The sequence below is a fragment of the Neolamprologus multifasciatus genome, chromosome 5 (assembly GCF_963576455.1).
Source record: "Neolamprologus multifasciatus chromosome 5, fNeoMul1.2, whole genome shotgun sequence".
NCBI lineage: Eukaryota > Metazoa > Chordata > Actinopteri > Cichliformes > Cichlidae > Neolamprologus > Neolamprologus multifasciatus.
The window spans coordinates 19,817,448-19,837,775 of NC_140443.1; the positions used below are offsets into that span (position 1 = coordinate 19,817,448).

General features: G+C 40.4%; 2 protein-coding genes across 7 annotated transcripts; one reads left to right on the forward strand and one right to left on the reverse strand.

Annotated features, from left to right (window-relative positions):
- Positions 1–4,497: 4,497 nt before the first annotated feature.
- On the reverse strand, positions 4,498–11,013 carry LOC146518472 (proline-rich transmembrane protein 3). Of its 2 annotated transcripts, XM_085160485.1 has the most exons (3): positions 9,346–11,013; positions 8,123–8,616; positions 4,498–7,793 (listed from the first exon to the last, which is right to left on the reverse strand). In XM_085160485.1, the coding sequence occupies exons 2-3, from the start codon at positions 8,598–8,600 to the stop codon at positions 6,154–6,156; spliced, it is 2,118 nt and encodes a 705-aa protein (XP_085016611.1). In that variant the 5' UTR covers positions 8,601–8,616; positions 9,346–11,013; the 3' UTR covers positions 4,498–6,153. The 2 variants fall into 2 exon arrangements, with proteins under 2 accessions (XP_085016611.1, XP_085016612.1); XM_085160486.1 differs by having other exon boundaries at positions 8,123–11,013.
- A 202-nt stretch (positions 11,014–11,215) lies between these two features.
- On the forward strand, positions 11,216–20,284 carry qrich1 (glutamine-rich 1). Of its 5 annotated transcripts, none has more exons than XM_085160476.1 (12): positions 11,216–11,338; positions 12,469–12,728; positions 12,803–12,871; positions 15,911–16,048; positions 16,144–16,950; positions 17,310–17,469; positions 17,651–17,805; positions 17,916–18,030; positions 18,391–18,499; positions 18,594–18,745; positions 18,834–18,924; positions 19,012–20,284. In XM_085160476.1, exons 1-12 carry the CDS (start codon positions 11,332–11,334, stop codon positions 19,199–19,201), a joined length of 2,253 nt encoding a protein of 750 aa, XP_085016602.1. In that variant the 5' UTR covers positions 11,216–11,331; the 3' UTR covers positions 19,202–20,284. The 5 variants fall into 5 exon arrangements, with proteins under 5 accessions (XP_085016602.1, XP_085016605.1, XP_085016603.1 ...); XM_085160479.1 differs by lacking the exon at positions 11,216–11,338 and adding an exon at positions 11,345–11,474; XM_085160477.1 differs by lacking the exon at positions 11,216–11,338 and adding an exon at positions 11,448–11,572.
- The last annotated feature ends 44 nt before the right edge of the window (positions 20,285–20,328 follow it).

Sequence of the window (20,328 nt, forward strand, 5' to 3'; positions counted from 1 at the left end):
CTGATTCACAGCAACAGCTGAAAAGGGAGAAAACCCCAAGAATCAGACGATCTCTAGGAGCTACCTCTTTGCAAGAGTGGGAAGGAAAAGCGTTCTTTTACCAGGACATAACCTCTGACAGGGGAGCGGCAGCCAGTTGGGGAGTGAGGGGAAAGAGAAAAGAATAAAGGAGAACAAAGTGAGACAAAGGCCAAAACATACTACAGGAGACAAAAAAAAAAAAAATACAGTTTAATGTCACGCAGTAGTGGTGTATAAACACCGGCTGGTGTAGAGAGGTGAGAGTGGAGTGGAAAAGAAGTGCTCAGAGTGTCATAAGAGGTCTCACAGCAGCCTAAACCTATTGTAGCAATTATTCAGGGTCATCTGATCCAGTCCTAAATGGTTTATCAAAAAGAAACGTTTTAAACCTAATCTTAAAAGTAAAGGTTGTGTCTTTGTTTCAAATTCAAACTAAGAGCTGGTTAGAAGGGAGACGGGCCTGATAGCTGAAGGCTTTGCGTTGAATTCTACTTTTAAAAACAGGCCTGCAGCCTGAGAGCAGTTTCTGTTGGGATAATGTTCTTCTATGAATGTGCCCTGAATGTGAGGGTAAAGATTTTAAATTCAGCTCTGGATTTAACAGGAGTCAGTGAAGAGAAGCCAATATTGGGTAAATATAGTGGGGCAAAAAAGTATTTAGTCAGCCACCGATTGTGCAAGTTCCCCCACTTAAAATGATGACAGAGGTCAGTAATTTGCACCAGAGGTACACTTCAACTGTGAGAGACAGAATGTGAAAAAAAAAAAAAAAAATCCATGAATTCACATGGTAGGATTTGTAAAGAATTTACTCGTAAATCAGGGTGGAAAATAAGTATTTGGTCAATAACAAAAATACAACTCAATACTTTGTAACATAACCTTTGTTGGCAATAACAGAGGTCAAACGTTTACTATAGGTCTTTACCAGGTTTGCACACACAGTAGCTGGTATTTTGGCCCATTCCTCCATGCAGATCTTCTCAAGAGCAGTGATGTTTTGGGGCTGTCGCCGAGCAACACGGACTTTCAACTCCCGCCACAGATTTTCTATGGGGTTGAGGTCTGGAGACTGGCTAGGCCACTCCAGGACTTTCAAATGCTTCTTACGGAGCCACTCCTTTGTTGCCCGGGCGGTGTGTTTTGGATCATTGTCATGTTGGAAGACCCAGCCTCGTTTCATCTTCAAAGTTCTCACTGATGGAAGGAGGTTTTGGCTCAAAATCTCACGATACTTGGCCCCATTCATTCTGTCCTTAACACAGATCAGTCGTCCTGTCCCCTTGGCAGAAAAACAGCCCCATAGCATGATGTTTCCACCCCCATGCTTCACAGTAGGTATGGTGTTCTTGGGATGCAACTCAGTATTCTTCTTCCTCCAAACACGACAAGTTGAGTTTATACCAAAAAGTTCTACTTTGGTTTCATCTGACCACATGACATTCTCCCAATCCTCTGCTGTATCATCCATGTGCTCTCTGGCAAACTTCAGACGGGCCTGGACATGCACTGGCTTCAGCAGCGGAACACGTCTGGCACTGCGGGATTTGATTCCCTGCCGTTGTAGTGTGTTACTGATGGTGACCTTTGTTACTTTGGTCCCAGCTCTCTGCAGGTCATTCACCAGGTCCCTCCGTGTGGTTCTGGGATCTTTGCTCACCGTTCTCATGATCATTTTGACCCCACGGGATGAGATCTTGCGTGGAGCCCCAGATCGAGGGAGATTATCAGTGGTCTTGTATGTCTTCCATTTTCTGATGATTGCTCCCACAGTTGATTTTTTCACACCAAGCTGCTTGCCTATTGTAGATTCACTCTTCCCAGTCTGGTGCAGGTCTACAATTCTTTTCCTGGTGTCCTTCGAAAGCTCTTTGGTCTTGGCCATGGCGGCGTTTGGAGTCTGACTGGTTGAGGCTGTGGACAGGTGTCTTTTATACAGATGATGAGGTCAAACAGGTGCCATTCATACAGGTAACGAGTGGGGGACAGAAAAGCTTCTTACAGAAGACGTTACAGGTCTGTGAGAGCCAGGGATTTTCCTTGTTTGAGGTGACCAAATACTTATTTTCCACCCTGATTTACGAATAAATTCTTTACAAATCCTACCATGTGAATTCATGGATTTTTTTTTTCACATTCTGTCTCTCACAGTTGAAGTGTACCTCTGGTGCAAATTACTGACCTCTGTCATCATTTTAAGTGGGGGAACTTGCACAATCGGTGGCTGACTAAATACTTTTTTGCCCCACTGTATTGTGTCTCTTTCTATCCCTTGTTAGTACTTTCTCTGCATTATTTTGGATTAACTGAAGGTTTTTCAGGTAGCTTGTAGAACAGCCTGAAATAAAGGGTTTCAATAGTCAAGCCTAACTTTTTAACATGTTTTTAATTTTAGTGATGCTGCTAAACTAATAGCTAATACTAATAACTTTAGTGAATCTCTGTTTCTGCATCTCATACCATCATCAGGTGAATATTTGATTTGATATGATAAGAGCACTGTGTCACTGTCGCAGATATTAGGACAGCTAGGCATGTTTATTAGTTATTAATATTAAGACCAAGCTAAAAGACACCATATATGAGTATAATTGTTATTTGTTGTAATTTGTTTTAATTGTACTTTTAACAATTAAAAAGCATCTTGTAGTGACAGGTCTTTGTGACTAATTGTGATTTTATATATTTTTATTTGATGGAAAGTTAGATGTGGTTTGCAGTGCTCAACTAGAGTGACTTTTGTGACACTTCTGTTGCTATAATTAAAAAATAAATAAAAACAACAAATACAATAATTTTCTTACGGACTGAATAATAAAATAAAATAAATAAAATAAGTTACTGGCAGCTTGGCTGCTGTATGCTATTAAGTTAATGTAGTATTTATAGTAATTTTACAGCAGTTATATTATAGCAAAAATGTTGCTGCATTTAATCTACTGTAACTTAAACTACAGCAACATAGTTACTGAAAATAATTTACTGTCATCCAGTTGCCAGTGAGTTATTGTAAAATGTACAGCAATCTGTTCACAGTGTACAGATGAAAGAAAGCAATCCTGCATGTTTAGTTAATGTACACATTAAGGAATGCCAAAGGATAGGTGATGCACTGACTGAAGAACAAGACAAAACAGTTGAGTATGAGTGTTTTAAACAAATTCAGTCAATGATTGTGTATCCAGTTTTGGCCTCCGATGATAAAGGAAAGGGCAAAGAGGAAACACGGCAGACAGGCTGATACTCTCTGAGCAGATGGAGCTGTGCTGGTAAGAGGTGTGGCTGAAGGATCAGGAAATACTGGCATGGCAGCCTCAAGAGGAACATAATGTCATTACTTGTAAGGGTGTGGATGATAAAATGTTTGAGTCAAAAGCTTCTGAGCGGTGGCAACACTGTTGTTGACATAGTAACAGCAGTATGTTGAAGGACACACCGCAGGCATCTGGTTAGTCTGAGTGTTCGGGTATTGTGGTGTGGGCTTCTGGATTTACAGGTTTAAGATGCTCGGCAGTTTGAGTTTGATCCTCTGGAGATACGAGCAGTTTGTTAGGGAATGGCAGAAAAGTATATTGAGAAAATACTAGAAACAGGCAAGTGGGGAACTTAGTGGACTTGTGATCATTTGTGGCCACAGGTATGGTTACAAAAACCACAGTCATGGAGGAGGGGCAAGAGGATGAGATGGGGTTGTGGGATGGAAAATTTCAGGTCCCACAGGGAATTGTGAGAACAGAGGAAATGGATATTGTGGATACTATGGAGAGGCAGTTCACGTCTGGGAAACAAGACATGAGGCCTAAATGAGAATTCAGAGTAGGGAGGTGCAGGCACTTCTTAGTTTACAAAGCTTGCAACAGTACCTGAGGGAAGCTACAGATGTAGTAGGGAATACCATAAACATGTGTGATAGGTAATATTTGTTGGTGTGGGAACTACGTATTGTGGAAACACTGGGAACTGAGGGTACTGGCTGTTCCGCAGGACCTTACCACTTTCACCAGGAGGTGCGATTGGTGTTGTAGTAGGGTTAATGTTGGGTAGCAAAAGGCAAGTAACCAAAAACTCACCATCCGCTCATAAAGGAAGGAGTGAATATTCTTTATCCTGCAAGGAAATAAACTGAGTAAATGTTTGTTTACAATGTTTGACCACAAGAGGGCCCATCACACCTTGATCTGTGAGCACATGCATTAATTAGAAGGTGCAGTAAATGTCAACTGTTCAGAAAACTATTTAACAATAAATTCACAGATGCTACATGTGTAAACACTCCAGTAGTTTTAATATCTGATTATTAACCATTAATCTTTTTTTTTAATCTAGTGAATCTAAACTCAGTATAATCAATGCATATTCAATATTCATACACTAAATGAAAAGTGTTTGATTTAGAATAATTAGAATATTAAATCTATTCAGACTTTTTGATTTTATTGATGTGGTCTGCTGGGTTTTTATGATCTATTTCAAATGAATAATTTACATTTTAAAAATAATCATTAACAAATCTTTTGTTTAAAAGTAAACAGTGAGTTGCTGGACACAACAGACTAAGACTAGTTTCATGAACATAACCTTTAATAAGACAGATGTGAGATGGTATTTAAGCTATTGAAACTTACCATGAGTCTAATTTAAGTCACTCTGATGGTCACATTTGAATGTCAGCAAAGTTTTAGGTTAAACATCAATCACACTGCTGCAGGTGTTTGCACAGCACCCACTGCATCATCACCATCATCACAAATCATCACAAAGTTTCAAAAACGATTGAGAAACTGTCACTGCAACATACGGCAAATGGAGGCAAGGCATCACACCTTTAATTATTATATAACAGTGCTTTTGTAAAATGATTTCAAAGGTAATCTCCAGAACCACCCCCTTTTCAAACTGTTGACCAATCATTCATTGCCATGTCAACCTGTAGCGGGAGAAGTCTTTGTTGTGTATGATAAGCATGTACTGGACTAATCAGCTCTGTTATCCTGTTTTTTGTGTTTGCGCACCGCTGAGAAATACGACATTGCGACATATGCATTAGGGCTACTGAAAGTAGAAATAAAAAGATTAAAGTATTTATGGGAAAAATAACCATCAAGTTTGCGATTAAAAAAAATGTAGGTTTAAAAAAAGTACCAAATTCAGCAGGAAAAAGAAAACTCAGAAAATTTCAAATGTTTCTGAGTTTTTTTCTTGTAAATGTGCCTTTATTTAATCCTGAATTTACCACTTTGTCTCTGTACAATTTTTTTCTTGTCAATTTAGGACTTTTTGAAAATTTTGAGTTCTTCCCAATAGATTCTCCTGTCACCTGTTAAAGACATTTTTTATTTTCCACTTTTTTTTCTAACATTGGTAGTTATATCAAACAATTCAAGCTGAATAATAACACAACTAAATGCTACTAAGTTTAATTAATTCCCTTTTGTTCGGGGTAATTACCCACACCCATGTCTAAATCTAATGTTTAAGTTCTATTCTTTTTTTCACCTCTTCTCAAAATCTTCTGTTTCTCGGTTTTTCAGCTTTACGTAAACCAGTTTTCAGTGATCTAAACATCTACTAAAAGATTACATCCTTACACCTCCACGCTGACTGCCATTCTTATGATTTGAACACAAACACACACACACACACATATTTGAGGCAAAATCAATAAAAGTAAATTTGGTATGATGTAAAACATGGTTAGCACAAAATTTATTCTTTCAATTTCTAAATTTACTGTTGATCATATTATTCATATAAATTCAAATTGATTTACAAACAAGACAGTAAAAACATCCAGTCACTGTTGGTACACTAATCAGATGTCAACAGATAAGAGATGGTAACTTGCTGAATTAAAGGTCATCTGTCCTACATACACAAATAACACTGATAGAACAAAACATATTAGACCTTTATTATTATTAAATACTCACATTATTCACTAGCAGAAAAAAATCTGACTCAACAGATTTATTTAAGTGAAAGTACCATCATCTTCTCAAAAACATAAAGATCATATAAAAAGTGACAAATTTCAGGTCATACTGACTGTATTTTTGCATTATTAAACCCACCCATAGTAAACAGTTTTTACTAAAAGAAATATGATAGTTTATGTAAAAGACGTTTATGTCCTTAGAGGTCTGTGACATCGTCATCTGACCAGTAATGCTGATACATCACTGCAGAGAATTCCTCTCTCATGTATGCAGCAGCTGGAGACTCATTGCTGCCATTATTTTCAGATGCAGCACTGGGTGACTGTACTGGTTCTTTGGCCTGGAAATGGTCTAGAGATGCTGAAATGGACTCTGTGTCCATCCAGCCGTAGCTGATAAAAGCTGGAGGGAAGGGTTTTAGACCACCATCTTCATCATTGGTGCCCATTGTCCATGAGGGAGGCGGAGGTGTGAACAGACTCCCTGCTACAAGCTGTCCGTGGTGAAAAGCATTGTCAATGCTGCGCCTGAGGTTAATAGGAGATGGGGGCCGCATGTCAAACTCTATAAGTGAAAGAATACACTCACGTTCACCAACTTTTTGCCACAGCAATGCTGCCTGAGAGTCCGAGCTGCTACTACCAGGATCAGACTTGGGCTCTGATATTTGGGTGGATGTTTGATCATCATATGGGGACATTATGTTGTTGCTGATACCTGCTTTTGACAGGTTATATTTGGTCCAGTTATTTGGCATCAGGTCTTCCCAGCTTTTATCTGATTTTTTTAGTGGGACTTTCCACACAGTGGCTAACACCCTATCCCAAAAGCTTTTATCCTCCATTCGTTTGAATGCCTCCACTCTGCTCTGCACATGATCACCCCTTGTGTGACCCTTAGATGGAGTCCAGAAGATCCAAGATCCCAGGACAAGCAAAGAGAATCCCCAGGCTAACTCAAGGAGTCTCGCCCAGAACTGACTCAGCCACCAGCCCCAGCCAAAGCGCCTCCAGTTTCCCAATAGCCCATAAAGCCAGAAGAGACTATACATCTGAAGGCTGCAGCATAGCACCCCAAGGAAAGCGCACCCTGCTATGACTCGCTTTCCGCGCCTCTCAGCCCTCTGTGAAGGAGCCCACTGTGGTAAAGAGGACCTGAGAAAGGGTTGCAGATTGGAAAGGGCCTTTGTGAGGATCCCCAAGCAAAATGGGAGGCCCCAGCAGAGGGAAAGGGTCTGTAGCAAAAGAGGGACAGCAGGGGTTAAAGTTAAAGAGTATAGATCGGCTACAAATAATGCAGAGCAATGAAATATACCAAACCCTCCAACCACCCATGGGTGCTGCAGCTTTAGTGGGAAAAGTAATAAATTTAACCCTTTCAGTGTAACCAGAGCGAGAGCAAGCTGCGCCCACAGAAGAAGCTGCAGAGGAACATTATGTAGCGCTGCCAGAGTGGCATGAGACAGAATCTGACGGGTACCATAGGGGTCAAGCATGAGGAGGATGGTACGCAAAGAACCACCCATGATTAGGAAGCTATTTGCCAGGATCAGGGTGTAACAGAGGGGCCGAGGAAGCGTACATGCTCCAGCCATCCCCAAAACTGCCAGGCAAGCCATCAGCGAGAAAAGGCTGGCAGACCCAAAGACGTGCAATTCCCAGGCAAACGCCAGTGTGCGCCTCATGTCATCCCAGAGCAGACTGGTGCCATTAAAGTTTTTAAGAACAATACACGGCCCAACACCCAGCACGCAGGGGCCTCCAGGTTCTGAAGGTTTATAATTTATCATGGAAGTAAACGCACTGGTATGGACAGGAAGTTTAGGGCGGTCTCCACCTGAAAGAAAGAGAAGATTTTATATTTTTAATTAAAAATAATTTCATGGTGAATTTTTACATACTGTTAGCCCGATTACTAACATAGTTGCACAGCACGCAGTGTCACAGACAGCTACATGGAACCAAAAGATCCAATATCAATCACTTTTACTTTATTTGCTTTTTAAATAGATTTAAATTTGATTTTTCATACAAAAACGTGAAAAAAGGGATATAATTTTATACTAGATCTCACTGTGACCACCTGACAATTTAATGCAGTTAAAGAAAAACGTAAAGTAATGCACTATGTGTGCTACTTCACTTGCATATCACAGCTTTACTTACGAGTTGGGAAGTTGTGTTTCACAGCAGAGGTATGACTCTCTTGTAAGCGCTCTGCTGTTATGTGGCCGCCTTCCAGCAGAGCTCCCTCTGAGATTACGGGTACACTGGGGTGAGTGTTTCCTGTAATTGAAGTATTAGCTTTGTCAGCTCTTGGGTCCAGAGGCCCTGAGTGGTGCAGGCTGGGTTCTGTCCCCACTATGATTCCAGACCCAGAGTGGGTTTCTTCGCTCAATGGAGTGACAGCCTGATTGATGAGTTGCTGCAACTCCATGCTGCCAACACTATACCGGCTGCCTTCTACAGGGCTTTCTGATTGAAAGATTACTTCGCTGGCCAAGCTGTCCAGGCTGCTGTTGTTTCTGGCTCTACTTTGAGTTATTTGGACTGAGCCAGAGTTGGACGGTGAATGCGAAGATTGAATAAGGCTTCCAAGTGAAGAGAGGGACACGGTTAGTGTCACAAAGAGCAGACGCCCCATTTTTTACAGCCAAGATCTGTAGAGAAGAAAGAACGAAAGTACTGAAACACGTTTCCATGCATTCAGGTTCCTAATGTCCCTAGCACTAAAATTAACAGTCTAAAAATATGCTTTACAGTTTTTCTGAAGCTAACGCAAAACTTCAGCCATCCAAGATAATGAAAAGCCTCTTTTAAGAAAAAGTTCCTCTTTTGTTGCCACACTTTCACAGCAACTAAATAATCAAAAACTGCTTTGGTGAACACAAAAATATGTACTAAAAATATTAATTGATGTCAAGATGGCTAAAACTTGATTTTACCTTGAAATAAACACTGAAACACTTTCTTCACAGCCATTATGGGGAGGTAAATGATTATTAAATATATTTAGATTCACACAGACAAAATCTTATGTTTCAGTTCTAAATGACAATATTGTCTATGTGTAATCTGGAGGATATGCACCCTCTACAATAAATGCACATTTGAATCAGCAAAATTACAACACAACTTTGGAAAAACTGTTCACAATATGAGTCAGTCGGACCAAAAATATAAAGTAGCCATTTCAGTAATAAATCACGCATGGTAAACAATAGGTATCTAAATGCAATTAGAAAGACTAGAAAATGCTGTGAATCCAGAAAAACTCTGAAAAACTGAAATACTTTACCCCTTCATAGTTCAGTTATGATTCAGGCAAACACAAACACACATGACAACACATCATTCAGCTGTCAAATCAGTCTAACTCATTGACTTACCTGCGATCAAGTCTTATTTTCTGCTTTCTTTTTAGTGCATCACGGGTTGTGCTGCATCTCTGGTAAAAGTATGTGTAAAGCCTGATTTCTGAGGTGATACACAAGATGCATCACAGTGAGCCTTGAACTTAGTGACTGGCGTGCTCACAACTAACTAACGGCTTATTGCACCTGCTGGTTACTTGGCAACTTTCCATCACTATGTCGCTAGTAAAACAAAGACCTGATTACCATGGCCCATTTCTGGAGAAAAAAAGTTGAATAAATAATTCATGTTTACTGTTTGCAGTGTTCATAAATGAAGGATTTTAAAATGAAAATTAAAGTGGTAAATGACTGACTGTTAATAACAAACTACAAGCCTTCTGTTTTGTTTCAATGGCAGCTGTTTAAAGGTAAATCCTTCTGAAAAGGATTACATTAAGATTCTTACAGTGGCATAAAGTCACCTGCAGTGATAAGCCAGTAAGTCACGAGCCAAGTAAGCTGTTTCATGCCAACTTACTAGCTTATTATTTTTCCAGAGTATGCATGTGAAATACTTACGCTTTATGATCAAATTAGGAGAGTGTTAGTCACCACTCAGATGAATCCTGTGGTCTTTTCTCTATCAATAATGGATCAGCTTTCTTTCCTCTTAACGTCCACCATGGTGATAGTGTTCGGGCTAGATTTTGCTAAACAGGCAGATTTTCAGAGACTAGAAGATGTTACATTTCAAATGAAGATTCACCACATTATGACTTTCATTTTTTTCCATGAACCCTCTCAGGTCCAAGTCATCTTTGCTGACAGACCCAATTTAGCCTCAAACCATAAACGTAACCTTGTCTTTTGGAGAAAAGCCAGTATATATTATACTGGAAAAAAATAGTTCTGTTGCATATGTTAAAATAAATTTGTCCCCTTACTGCAAAGAATTTGGACATTTTCTTTTTAAATTACATCTTCTAGGATCATTGCTTGTGATGAGAGACCTCAAGGGGTTAATTATAATAGCCTCAGAATTTGGGTGTTTTAAAGTCTATAAACAGAGGTGGACATTTAACAAGACCTTATCCTTAACCCTAGATGTGTTGCCAACACCCTGGAAGATGTTAAGCAGTTAAAGAAAAATGTACACATACTGCATAAACGCTGCCATAAGAGAGCCCTTGTAGAGTCAGAGATAGTCTGCAGCGAGTGTGGGAATTAACTCTTTCCTATCCAGTGTGTAGAGGACACAGCCTATGCACACAGCGCATCTGTCTAGGTCCACCTTAAGAAGGGCAAGAGGCAGTTTGTTGTGGAGGGAACAGGGGGAGGCCCTCAGTAGCACATGCCTGGCTCTTTAAGGCAGACTGGGGAAGTTAGAACAAGTTAAAGGCACATGCATTCATGTTTACCAAGTTTCAGGAGAACCATCCTGGAAGAAAATGTTTGTGTTTATTTAAAGTCACGCATCTTGATTTCCAGAGTCAGAGGAAATAAATTAAACAGTTAATAATAAAATAAAATGATTAATCAAAAACAGAGATATCGTAACATAAAAACAGTTTGACCGAAAATAATAATTTAAGTAAGGAATCCCTACTAAAATATTTTTAAACATTCTTTAATCATAATTATTGAAAAAGTGACAACAAAGGCCAATTAACCACATAATGTGGCCAATATCTATCTAATTTAAAACTATACAGATCCTATTTTTATGTAATATTAGAACAGATATTGTTCTAATAGTATGACAATGATACGTCATTATTTTGTCTGATTTTTAAATTAATCCTCAATGAAAGGAGTGGTGCTGTAAAAGGCTGTCTATTTATTGCGATCATTCAAACTGGGTATCTGTGTATATAGGTTCTATTATTTCAATGCAAATGACCCTGTTTTAATCTGAGAGACTGTGATTATCTTCCACTGCCAGACTACGGTTGACCCACCGTTACAGATGAGACATGCCCTACCTTTAACTACACAAATGTGGTTACACTTCTCGTCCAAATGTCATGTAAGTTTTCATAACAGTGCTGCTCTTGCTACCGGGATGGGAGCTGCAGTTATCAGCCCGTTGGTTGGCAGAGCAGTGTGGAGAGCAGCCGCGTTGTTTTCGGGGCCTATACTTCCGTCATTTTATGTCTCACTTGGTAAACAGTGTGTGGGGTTTTGTGCGTGTGTCGCTGAGTGGTGTTTTTTTGGACATACGACGTGGGATTTCGCCGCATAAATAAACCTGCTGGAAGTGGTAAACTTTTAACACAACCCGGAGCTCAGCGTGAAATAAGCAGACGTCAGAGAATCGGCCAATGGTTAAATTTTATCTCCGTGTAATCACGGCATTGTTTTGCGGGATTGCACAGCTGCTAAAATGTGCTATGTAGCCACGTAAATGGTATGCTGGTGGTAGCTGTTAGACGTTTATCGGCTTTTTGGTTTTAAACACCGTGCCTTGGCGGAAACAAGAGGATTTCATTTTATTTAAGGTAGCATGACAGGATCCAGAGCCGCCGAGCTAGCTAGCTAGCGTTAGCACAGTGGTTAGCCAGCGAGGTGTTGCTGTATTAAATACGTTCGATAGCCTCTATTATGAGTAAAACTATAGCCGTGTTGTATAAGTTACGGCATAAATTATATTGGTATTCAACAGTGTAGAATGCAGTCGGCGGTTGCTACTCAGTGAACTATCCATATGGGTTGTGGCAAAACAGCGCCTAGCTAGCATTGTTAAGCTAGCATGCTAACAACTAGCTGTCACATAAACTGTCAATATAATGAAACCAGGCACTATTGTTGGTGCGTTGCTTCATTACTTCATTGCTATTAAACCCAGGTGATCGCTCATAGTAAACATTTAGGTTTACCTTTCAGCTAATCTGTGATTGCAGTGTTTCTTAATTGTAGGAAAAGTTGATTTAAGCAAAGCACAGGCATTGTATTAGCTCCAAGACAAATGCATTTAACATAGTAACCCTAACGTTCCCAACCTTACTGGAAAACATTTAAACTGCATCATTTTAGTTGTATGTAAGAGAGAAAAGCTGTCTCTCATCATTTTACATGAACATTGCAAATGCAGCTTGTTTAGGATGTAATGGATGTAACTGTGCTCTTAGAAGTGTAAAAGAAAAATCTCCTTTCCAGGTCCAGTGACGATGAACGAGCAGGAGAGTGGGGTGGTCTCCTTTGACGAATATGTGCGGCAAAAGGCCCGCACTGTGCCTCAGCACAGGATGAAGGAGTTCCTGGAGTCTCTTGCCAAGGGCCCAGAGGTGCTGCAGGAGTTCAGCCAGCAGGAAGGGGCAGCCACCAGCACAGCCATGGTGTACCATCAGCAGGGTGCCAACTGTGTTTACACAGACAGCACGGAGGTGGCAGGATCTCTCCTGGAGCTGGCCTGTCCAGTAAGACACTTTATATTGGGTGTTGAATTATGTTGTTTGGTGGTTTGCAATTACATGTACATGTTTTATAACAGGTACAGGTGACCTCAACAGAGATGTCACCCCAGCTGCATCAAGGATCTGAACAGCAGCTTCAAGTGCAGGTTAGTTTCTTCTTGTTTCAGCTGCTCTTGTTATTGGTCGGATCATCTGCCTCCATCTCACCCTATCCCACCGTATCCTCCTCTTTCACACAAACTCTCAAAGTTTGCATCCACACTGCTCAACCTGACCTGGCCCAATGATATATTCATTTCTAATCATATCCATCCTGGTCACTCCAAAAACAAATCTGAGCAACTTCAGCTCTGTGACCTGCAGTTCCGCCTTGTCTTACTGTCAGTGCCACTGTCTCCAAACTGTAGATCAGAGCAGGTCTCACTACCATCTTTTAAATTCTTGTTGCTATCCTTCTGTCACAAATCACCCTGCCACTTGTCTCCATCCACTCAACCCTGCCTGCAGTCTCTTCTTCACCTCTGTTGTGCACTGTTTGTTGCTTTGCATGGTTGATCCTAGAAATTTAAACTAATCAAACATGATGTCATTTGCAAACGTAGTCCCTTCCTTCCTGCCTAACCTCATACAAAAACATAGTGTGTTTAAAATTTATATAGCCGATTGTCCTCTCAGTCTCAGCACACCACAATTACTCACTAGTGTTTGGGTCATTACACAGAGACCAGAATATGTTACAAATTATTAGTTACTGTTTTAAAAAGCAGTGCGTTATTTTTGCATTACTCCATAGCAAAGCCTGATACACTGTCACACATATGAGAATGCATCTATGTTGACATTAAAAACCTGAGGCTACTAAGGATGTACCAATCCAGCTTTATCCCTTTCGGATCTGACACCACTGCTTTGACTCTGAGCCTCTTCTGATGTACTGATTTGATCTCAGTGTTGGATTAGAAAGTTGTATTTCTCACTGTGAGGAAGAGATTGAAATAAGGGTGGGTAATTATAGATTCAAAATTTATCTCATATTTCATCAGAAAATTATAATAATAATAATTATTATTAATAATTTTGGTGATATAGAAAAAAAATACAAAAATTTTAAACACTTGCAGTCAGCAGCTTTTTTTTTGTAAGTGTAAGTAAATGAAGTGCACTTTCTTACTGAAATGAAATTTTGAAATGTGAATCTGTTAAAACAAGGTGGCAACAGCATTACATACAGTGGCACAGCATACGTCAAATGTAATCACAAAAGTAGCCGAGGTAGTGTTTCCATGTAAGTCTGTATAAACATATACTGCTTAACATTTGAGTTCATCAATAACTAAAGTAGCTTAACCTCCTCAAACACCTGCGCAGTATTGTCATATAATAAACCTGAAAACAAATTTTTTTTACCCGGGATGTTTTATGTTGTTTTTTTCTTGGGTTGAGCTGTTTAAACACCTGCAGGTGATTAATTCGGTAATTCCTACCCACCATTGGCTCTTCCTGTCGTAGTAATGCTTAGTTTGAGGCATTTGTTTACTTTTGGGTTACACGTCAGGAGCTGCGAGGCTCTCCTCAAAGTTCTGGAATATTTGAAAGGTAGCTCCCTTTTTACTAAATCTATCAGAGGCTGACATGTTGCTGTTCCTCTCAGACATGCCTGGGTTTTTCTGCTAGTCCTACATTTGAAAATGTAAATGTGAGACATTGCTGTAGCCAAACCATCAAAATATGACACTCTTATAGCACATAAAATGTGTACTGGTGTTATCTTTATCAGCTATAGATGTGAATCATTTGTATGAAAAGAGGTCATATTCCACTTAAGTTTTCATAAGTTTTGAAAAGGGTTAGGGTTAAAAACAGGTTATAAATTTACAAAATTTATGGTATTTACTATTGAAAAAGGGAGGATAAATACAGTGGGGAGGGAAAAAGAAATATATTCTTGTTCATTTAATCTATTTGCCCTGGACTGGAGTCATTAGGCTGCAAACTGGTGTCATTTACAGGCATTGTACTTCCTTCATCAAGAATGAGACAGCTAGAGTGAAATGAACTTTAACTGAGTTGATCACATTTTAAATTATAATTATATCATAAGTTTAGTAAACACTCCTAAAAAGTGTTACACAAAACTTTCCATCTTGCATGACTGGACAGAGCATAATGAGAGTGACAGTAAACAGGAGGAAATTAAGAGAGAGAAAGTTATAAAGTATCACTGTCATCGTGCAGACTTTTCAGTCGTGTCTCACTTTGACCGCAGTTTCCAGTTAAATAAATGCTTCTGCAGATGTACAGATAGAAGTTGTTGGTGTGGCAGCATGAAATGACCCCAAACCTCCCTCCATGCTGTGTTAGCTGTGGCGCTAACTGCTGCTGTTATCTGGTAAACAGAAAACATTGTAGAACTCAAAGGAATGGATCCCATACTGACCCAAAAAGTTGGATCGAATATTGGACTGATATCCAATCCAAATATCAAAGCAGTGCCTTCTGAGAGGCTACAGTCAGGCTCACTGGAAGGAATCCCTTTCCTACTGAGTAAAAACAGAAGATCTTTCATTTAGTATTTAAGTATGCATACAGAGCCAACAGGAAATGTGAAAACCACGCAAAGGAGCACTTTACAGAAAAATGTTGTGGTCACAATGATTCTTCAGTAGGAAAATGTGCAGGTGGAAATGGAGGATACATTTCTGACTGGTTATACTGATTTATACCATCACATTCCAGTCCTTCTGTGCAATAAAAATTAAAGCAATGTAAATGTATTTAATGTAATTGAAAAGAGGGTGTTTGCTTGTTGTTTGCCTGTTGTGCAGATAATTAAAGACCTTGTAGCACAACCAATGAAATATCTGTTTGATTAGTAGCAGAAGTTAGTTCTATGAAGTATCACAAGCCAAAAAAAAGATCAACTTTCTCTCAGAATTATGGTTGCCGTTTCATGCTTGTTCAATTCACGTTAATGTAATTAAAACAGGATGGGTCACCTCAGACATGGGTGTATCTTACCGAGACTTCAAATGTATAAACTTGAGACGCCTTATGACTTTGATGACTGTTGTGTTGTTCATAGCAGAAATGTCAAAGAAAAGTATTTCAGTGTGTTTATGATACTTCATTTCTTCATAAGGTTGCTTACAAGTCTGTTTGTTTTTCTCACTCTCCCTCTGTGCCAGGTTCAGATCCAAGAACAGCAGGGCCAAACAGTTGGCCAGGTTCTTCAGGTGGCCCACCCCTCTCAGCAGGACATACAGGGAATCTCAACAGCCCAGCTTGTGCAGGCAGGAGAGCTCACAGAGGAGCAGCAACAGCAGGTAGAGGATTAACTTCAGTTACGTCTATCAGGTTTTTCCATGTTTCCCCATTTAAACAAACAAACAAAAAAAAACATGTTTACTGTGTTTCACAGATTCAGGCTCAGTTGGTTGCCGCCGTAGCTGGAGGACAACAAATCCAACTGTCAAGTGGCCAACAAATCCAGTTGCAGGGAATGCAGCATATTCAGCTGCCTGGGGGACAGCAAATTCAACTTCAGGCCGGCCAGCAGATTCAGTTACAGGGTGGGCAACAAATCCAGATCCAGACCATTGAGACCATGACTCCTGCTCAGCAACAGGACTCTACCAGGGAGGCAGAGCGGAGGCCCAGCACTATCCCCACTGTTCTCCAACCAGCCAAGAAGCGTAAGATGGATGTCCCCCTAGCTGTTTCGTATGCTGTTCCACAGGGGCAGCAGGTGGCTACAGTTTTAGCCATCCCTCAAGGGCAGCAGCAAAGTTATGTGTCCCTACGACCGGATTTGCTCACAGTTGACAGTGCTCAGCTGTACAGCACTACAGGAACAATCACAGGTCCCCAAGGTGAGACCTGGACCATCCCTGTGTACTCCACTCCACAGCAGCAGGGTGTAACTCACATTGCTATACCACAGGAGACGTATAGCACAGTGCAAGTAACTACCGCCAACGGCAAGGACAAAATGTCCCCAAATTCCACATCGAGGTCTGCCGATGTGCATTCGGCCACCACTGCAACGCAGGAAGAGATCGTGCAGACCCTCTTCCCAGCACAGTTCATGAACGGCAACATTCATATCCCCGTGGCAGTGCAGACCGTAGGAGGGACATACAACACTACACAGTCAGTGCAAATATGGGACCCAAATGAACAGCAGAGTCAAGGGGAAGATGGACAAGACCAGCAGCTCCATCTGCAGGTTAGAAAAGACTCAGTCTTACAGTTGTACTCTGGTCCGCGATGATTATGGCTGGAACTAAATTTGCCCTGTGCAAATGTAACAGAACAGAACTGATAATTGTTGCTTTGGTCATAATCATGATGGTGTTTTCAAAAGTTCATGTTTATTTTTAGCCTTTTTTTTCTTTCTGAATTAAGAATGTGAACTAGTTTAACTATGACTAGTTAATACTACTAATCCTAACAATACCATGTTACAACATAACAGTATTATCATACTATGAATTACAGTCATGTAATTAATAAGATGTGTTTAACTCTGCTGCCATCTTTCTCAAAAACAACCTTTTTATATTTTCCTTTGCTCTTCTACTGCAGGGTCAAGTAGCCACTGAAGCTCAGGGCGAAGCACCCACAGAGATTCTGGTTCCTGTGTGTCTAAAGCCAGAGGAAGGGCTGGAGGTTTGGCGCCTTTGGGTGAAGAGAAAAAATGCTGAACTAAGCAAACGGGAAACAACAAAGCTTGCGCCCATAGGACGTAAGTAGGCCTGTTACAGTTGTCTCAGTAACAGTGAGCTCTTGCTGAAACCAGAGGAAGTCATAACATTTTGCTGTTAGCACTCTGTGTAGTACGTACTGTTATTCTTAGTCACCTAGAAGTAAAGTCAGTTTTACACTGCTTCTCCAAACGTAGTGTTTTCTGGTATTTCTGCGTTCAGGTCGTCAGCCCCTGCGTTTTCAGGAAGATCTGGTATCCAGTGCAGTGGCAGAGTTAAACTTGGGTCTTTCCCTGATGACTCAGGAGGCACGAGGATCCGAGGACGAACAGTTTGCTCCCGATGTCCTGTATTATGTTTTCTTGTGTATACAGAAGGTTAGTATCCCCATAGTCAACCACAAAGAGGCAGGAAGAATAAAACTAAGGCTGAAATTGCTTAATAATCTTTTCTGTTGTTGGGGTTTTTTTCTTTTCTTTTTTTATAGTATCTGTCTGAAAATGGACGTGTGGATGATATTTTCAATGATCCATATTACACTCGATTTTGTGAAAGTTTACACAAAATCCTGCACGACTGGAAACCCACTGTGCATCCTTTAGGTAAGGCAGAATCCACAATTTTGTAATTGTTTGATATTCAGGCAGCATTTACATGTATGTAAACACTTGACAATGGACATCTTTGACATTTGGGATCTTTTCTGGCATGATTGCCATAGCAACAACCATCAGTCATTCACAAGATTAAAAGAGCTCCAGTTGCCTGTTTGCATTAGCCATGCTAGCTGCACTTTACTAACCTTATGCAGTTAACAGCATTTTTTTGGCAAGGACGAGCTAAGCAGCGTTCAACGATTTAGTTCGGCATCACATCATCCTGTTCAACATGACGGAGATGCGCTGAAGCCTTAAACACATGTATGTGAATCCTGCCGTACTCATGGTATGTTTTCCTCTTAGGTTATATCATCCCAAGTCACGTGACAGAGGAGATGCTGTGGGAGTGTAAACAGCTTGGCGCACATTCACCTTCCACGTTGCTCACAACTCTAATGTATTTCAACACTAAGTGAGTAACCATTGAATGGCCCTTAGTCTTTTATCCTCTCTCTAATCACTCAGAGTCAAATACCGAATATGGTACAATGTCATATTTGTTGCAGGTATTTCCGCTTGATAACACCTGAACAGCACATGAAAGTAGCTTTCTCTAAAGTCTTAAGACACTCAAGGAAGAACCCAACTAACACCAAGGACAAAGCAACCAGTATTCGCCTTCTCAAAGGGCAAGGCCTACACAGTGCTGGACAAAAAGGTACTCTCTTGCTCAAGTCGTGATTAGCTCAGTGTTGGATAGCAGAAATGCCCGTTGTTGACCTGTTGCTGTGTACTGCATCATTTAGGAACCGATGACATGTATGAAGAGCAGATCGAGGATCCTGCAAATCCCCTTCGTTGTCCCATCAAACTTTATGACTTTTACCTCTTCAAATGGTGAGCAGCACTTCAGCTTAGTCGGATTTATGTGATGATTACTCTTCAGTTTACACCCCCAGACACATGCTTAACTTTCTTTTCCAGCCCACAGAGCGTTAAAGGACGTAACGATGCGTACTACATGACTCCAGAGCCTGTCGTTGCACCAAACAGCCCAATGTGGTACTCCTCTCAGCCCCTCACAATTCAGCAGGTGGAACAAATGCTGTCTCGCATCATCGTGGTCAGAGAGATCCAGGAGATCATCGGTGTTGTTCCAGAAAATGTGAGCTAGATTGAGGACTTGGCTCACAGGAACTTGTTCTCCAGATTGTTGACTATGCAGTATCCATCCTGACTATTATCATCGATGGCCATTAAAATAAAGTGGAACAACTTCTGAGGAGAGTATCATGATTATGCTCATCAGATCCATAAATTCTTCTCTTCTTATTATCTCTGTTTTTGACTGGTGGGTTGGACTTCTCGTTCTCTTGGCTGCCTTTGTAAGATATCACCTCTGTAACTTTTGAACTGGCAAGTGAGCAAGACTTTAGTCTCTTCTCAGCTGGGCAGAGATGATACACGTTCCTGTACAAAGTCAGTCTTATAAATGACTAAACAACTGTAATCTTTTCTTTCTTAACCCTCTAGTACTACTAGGAATAATCTTAAGACAGTTACAGGGACCAGTGCTCACAACTTTTTTTAAAAATACATTTTGGACCATGTATGATAAGTTTAAATCTGAAATACTTGTGCCTGTTTTTTCCAAAACATAATTACATGATATTGCTTGTGGAATAAGTTAAAACTCAATCATTCACATGGTTAAGTGCTACAGATCGGTGACAAATTGAAGGCAAAACCAGTGTGTTTCAGTAATTTGGTTGGTTGCCTGTGCTGTGCTGCCTCTTTAACTCAGCTGTAGTGAAGGACACAATTTTTCTTTATCTAGAAGATATCCTCTAAATGGGTATTTTAACCATGTTAGTGGCCATGTTGGCCCAAACTCCCCCACAGGGCACTTTTTAAGATCCGGTGACTACAGAGGTCAAAGCCTGATTCATAATTTCATAGCTCAAGTATTTCAACCCCCTCCTGCATCCTGGGAGATGCCACTCGCGTCAAAACTGAAGCATTTTAACATAGGATTAATGTGAGCTGAGACGTACTCCCTCCTTAGCATAACAGAGCCACCATATACTGTTGGATTTTTTTTCCTTTAATTTGTCACCTATATCTGTATATTGTAGTCATTCAGGAGATTTTTCTCAGGATAAAACTAGCATCTGAAACACCCATCAAGGATTTTTGCCAACGTATTCCTTCATGTATGTGTGTATAGTAGGTTATTAAACAATATATGCAGATGGAATCTTTGTATTAAGGGTCATGTCAAGCTGAAACCTAATGATTACT

Coding starts and splice junctions, on each gene's coding strand:
- LOC146518472 (XM_085160485.1), bottom strand. CDS start 8,600: ATGGGGCGTCTGCTCTTTGTGACACTAACCGTGTCCCTCTCTTCACTT. Junction 7,794..8,122: donor GAAACACAACTTCCCAACTC/GTAAGTAAAGCT, acceptor TCTTTCTTTCAG/GTGGAGACCGCCCTAAACTT.
- qrich1 (XM_085160479.1), top strand. CDS start 11,375: ATGGGAGCTGCAGTTATCAGCCCGTTGGTTGGCAGAGCAGTGTGGAGA. Junction 12,729..12,802: donor TCCTGGAGCTGGCCTGTCCA/GTAAGACACTTT, acceptor GTTTTATAACAG/GTACAGGTGACCTCAACAGA. Junction 17,470..17,650: donor AAAGCTTGCGCCCATAGGAC/GTAAGTAGGCCT, acceptor TTCTGCGTTCAG/GTCGTCAGCCCCTGCGTTTT.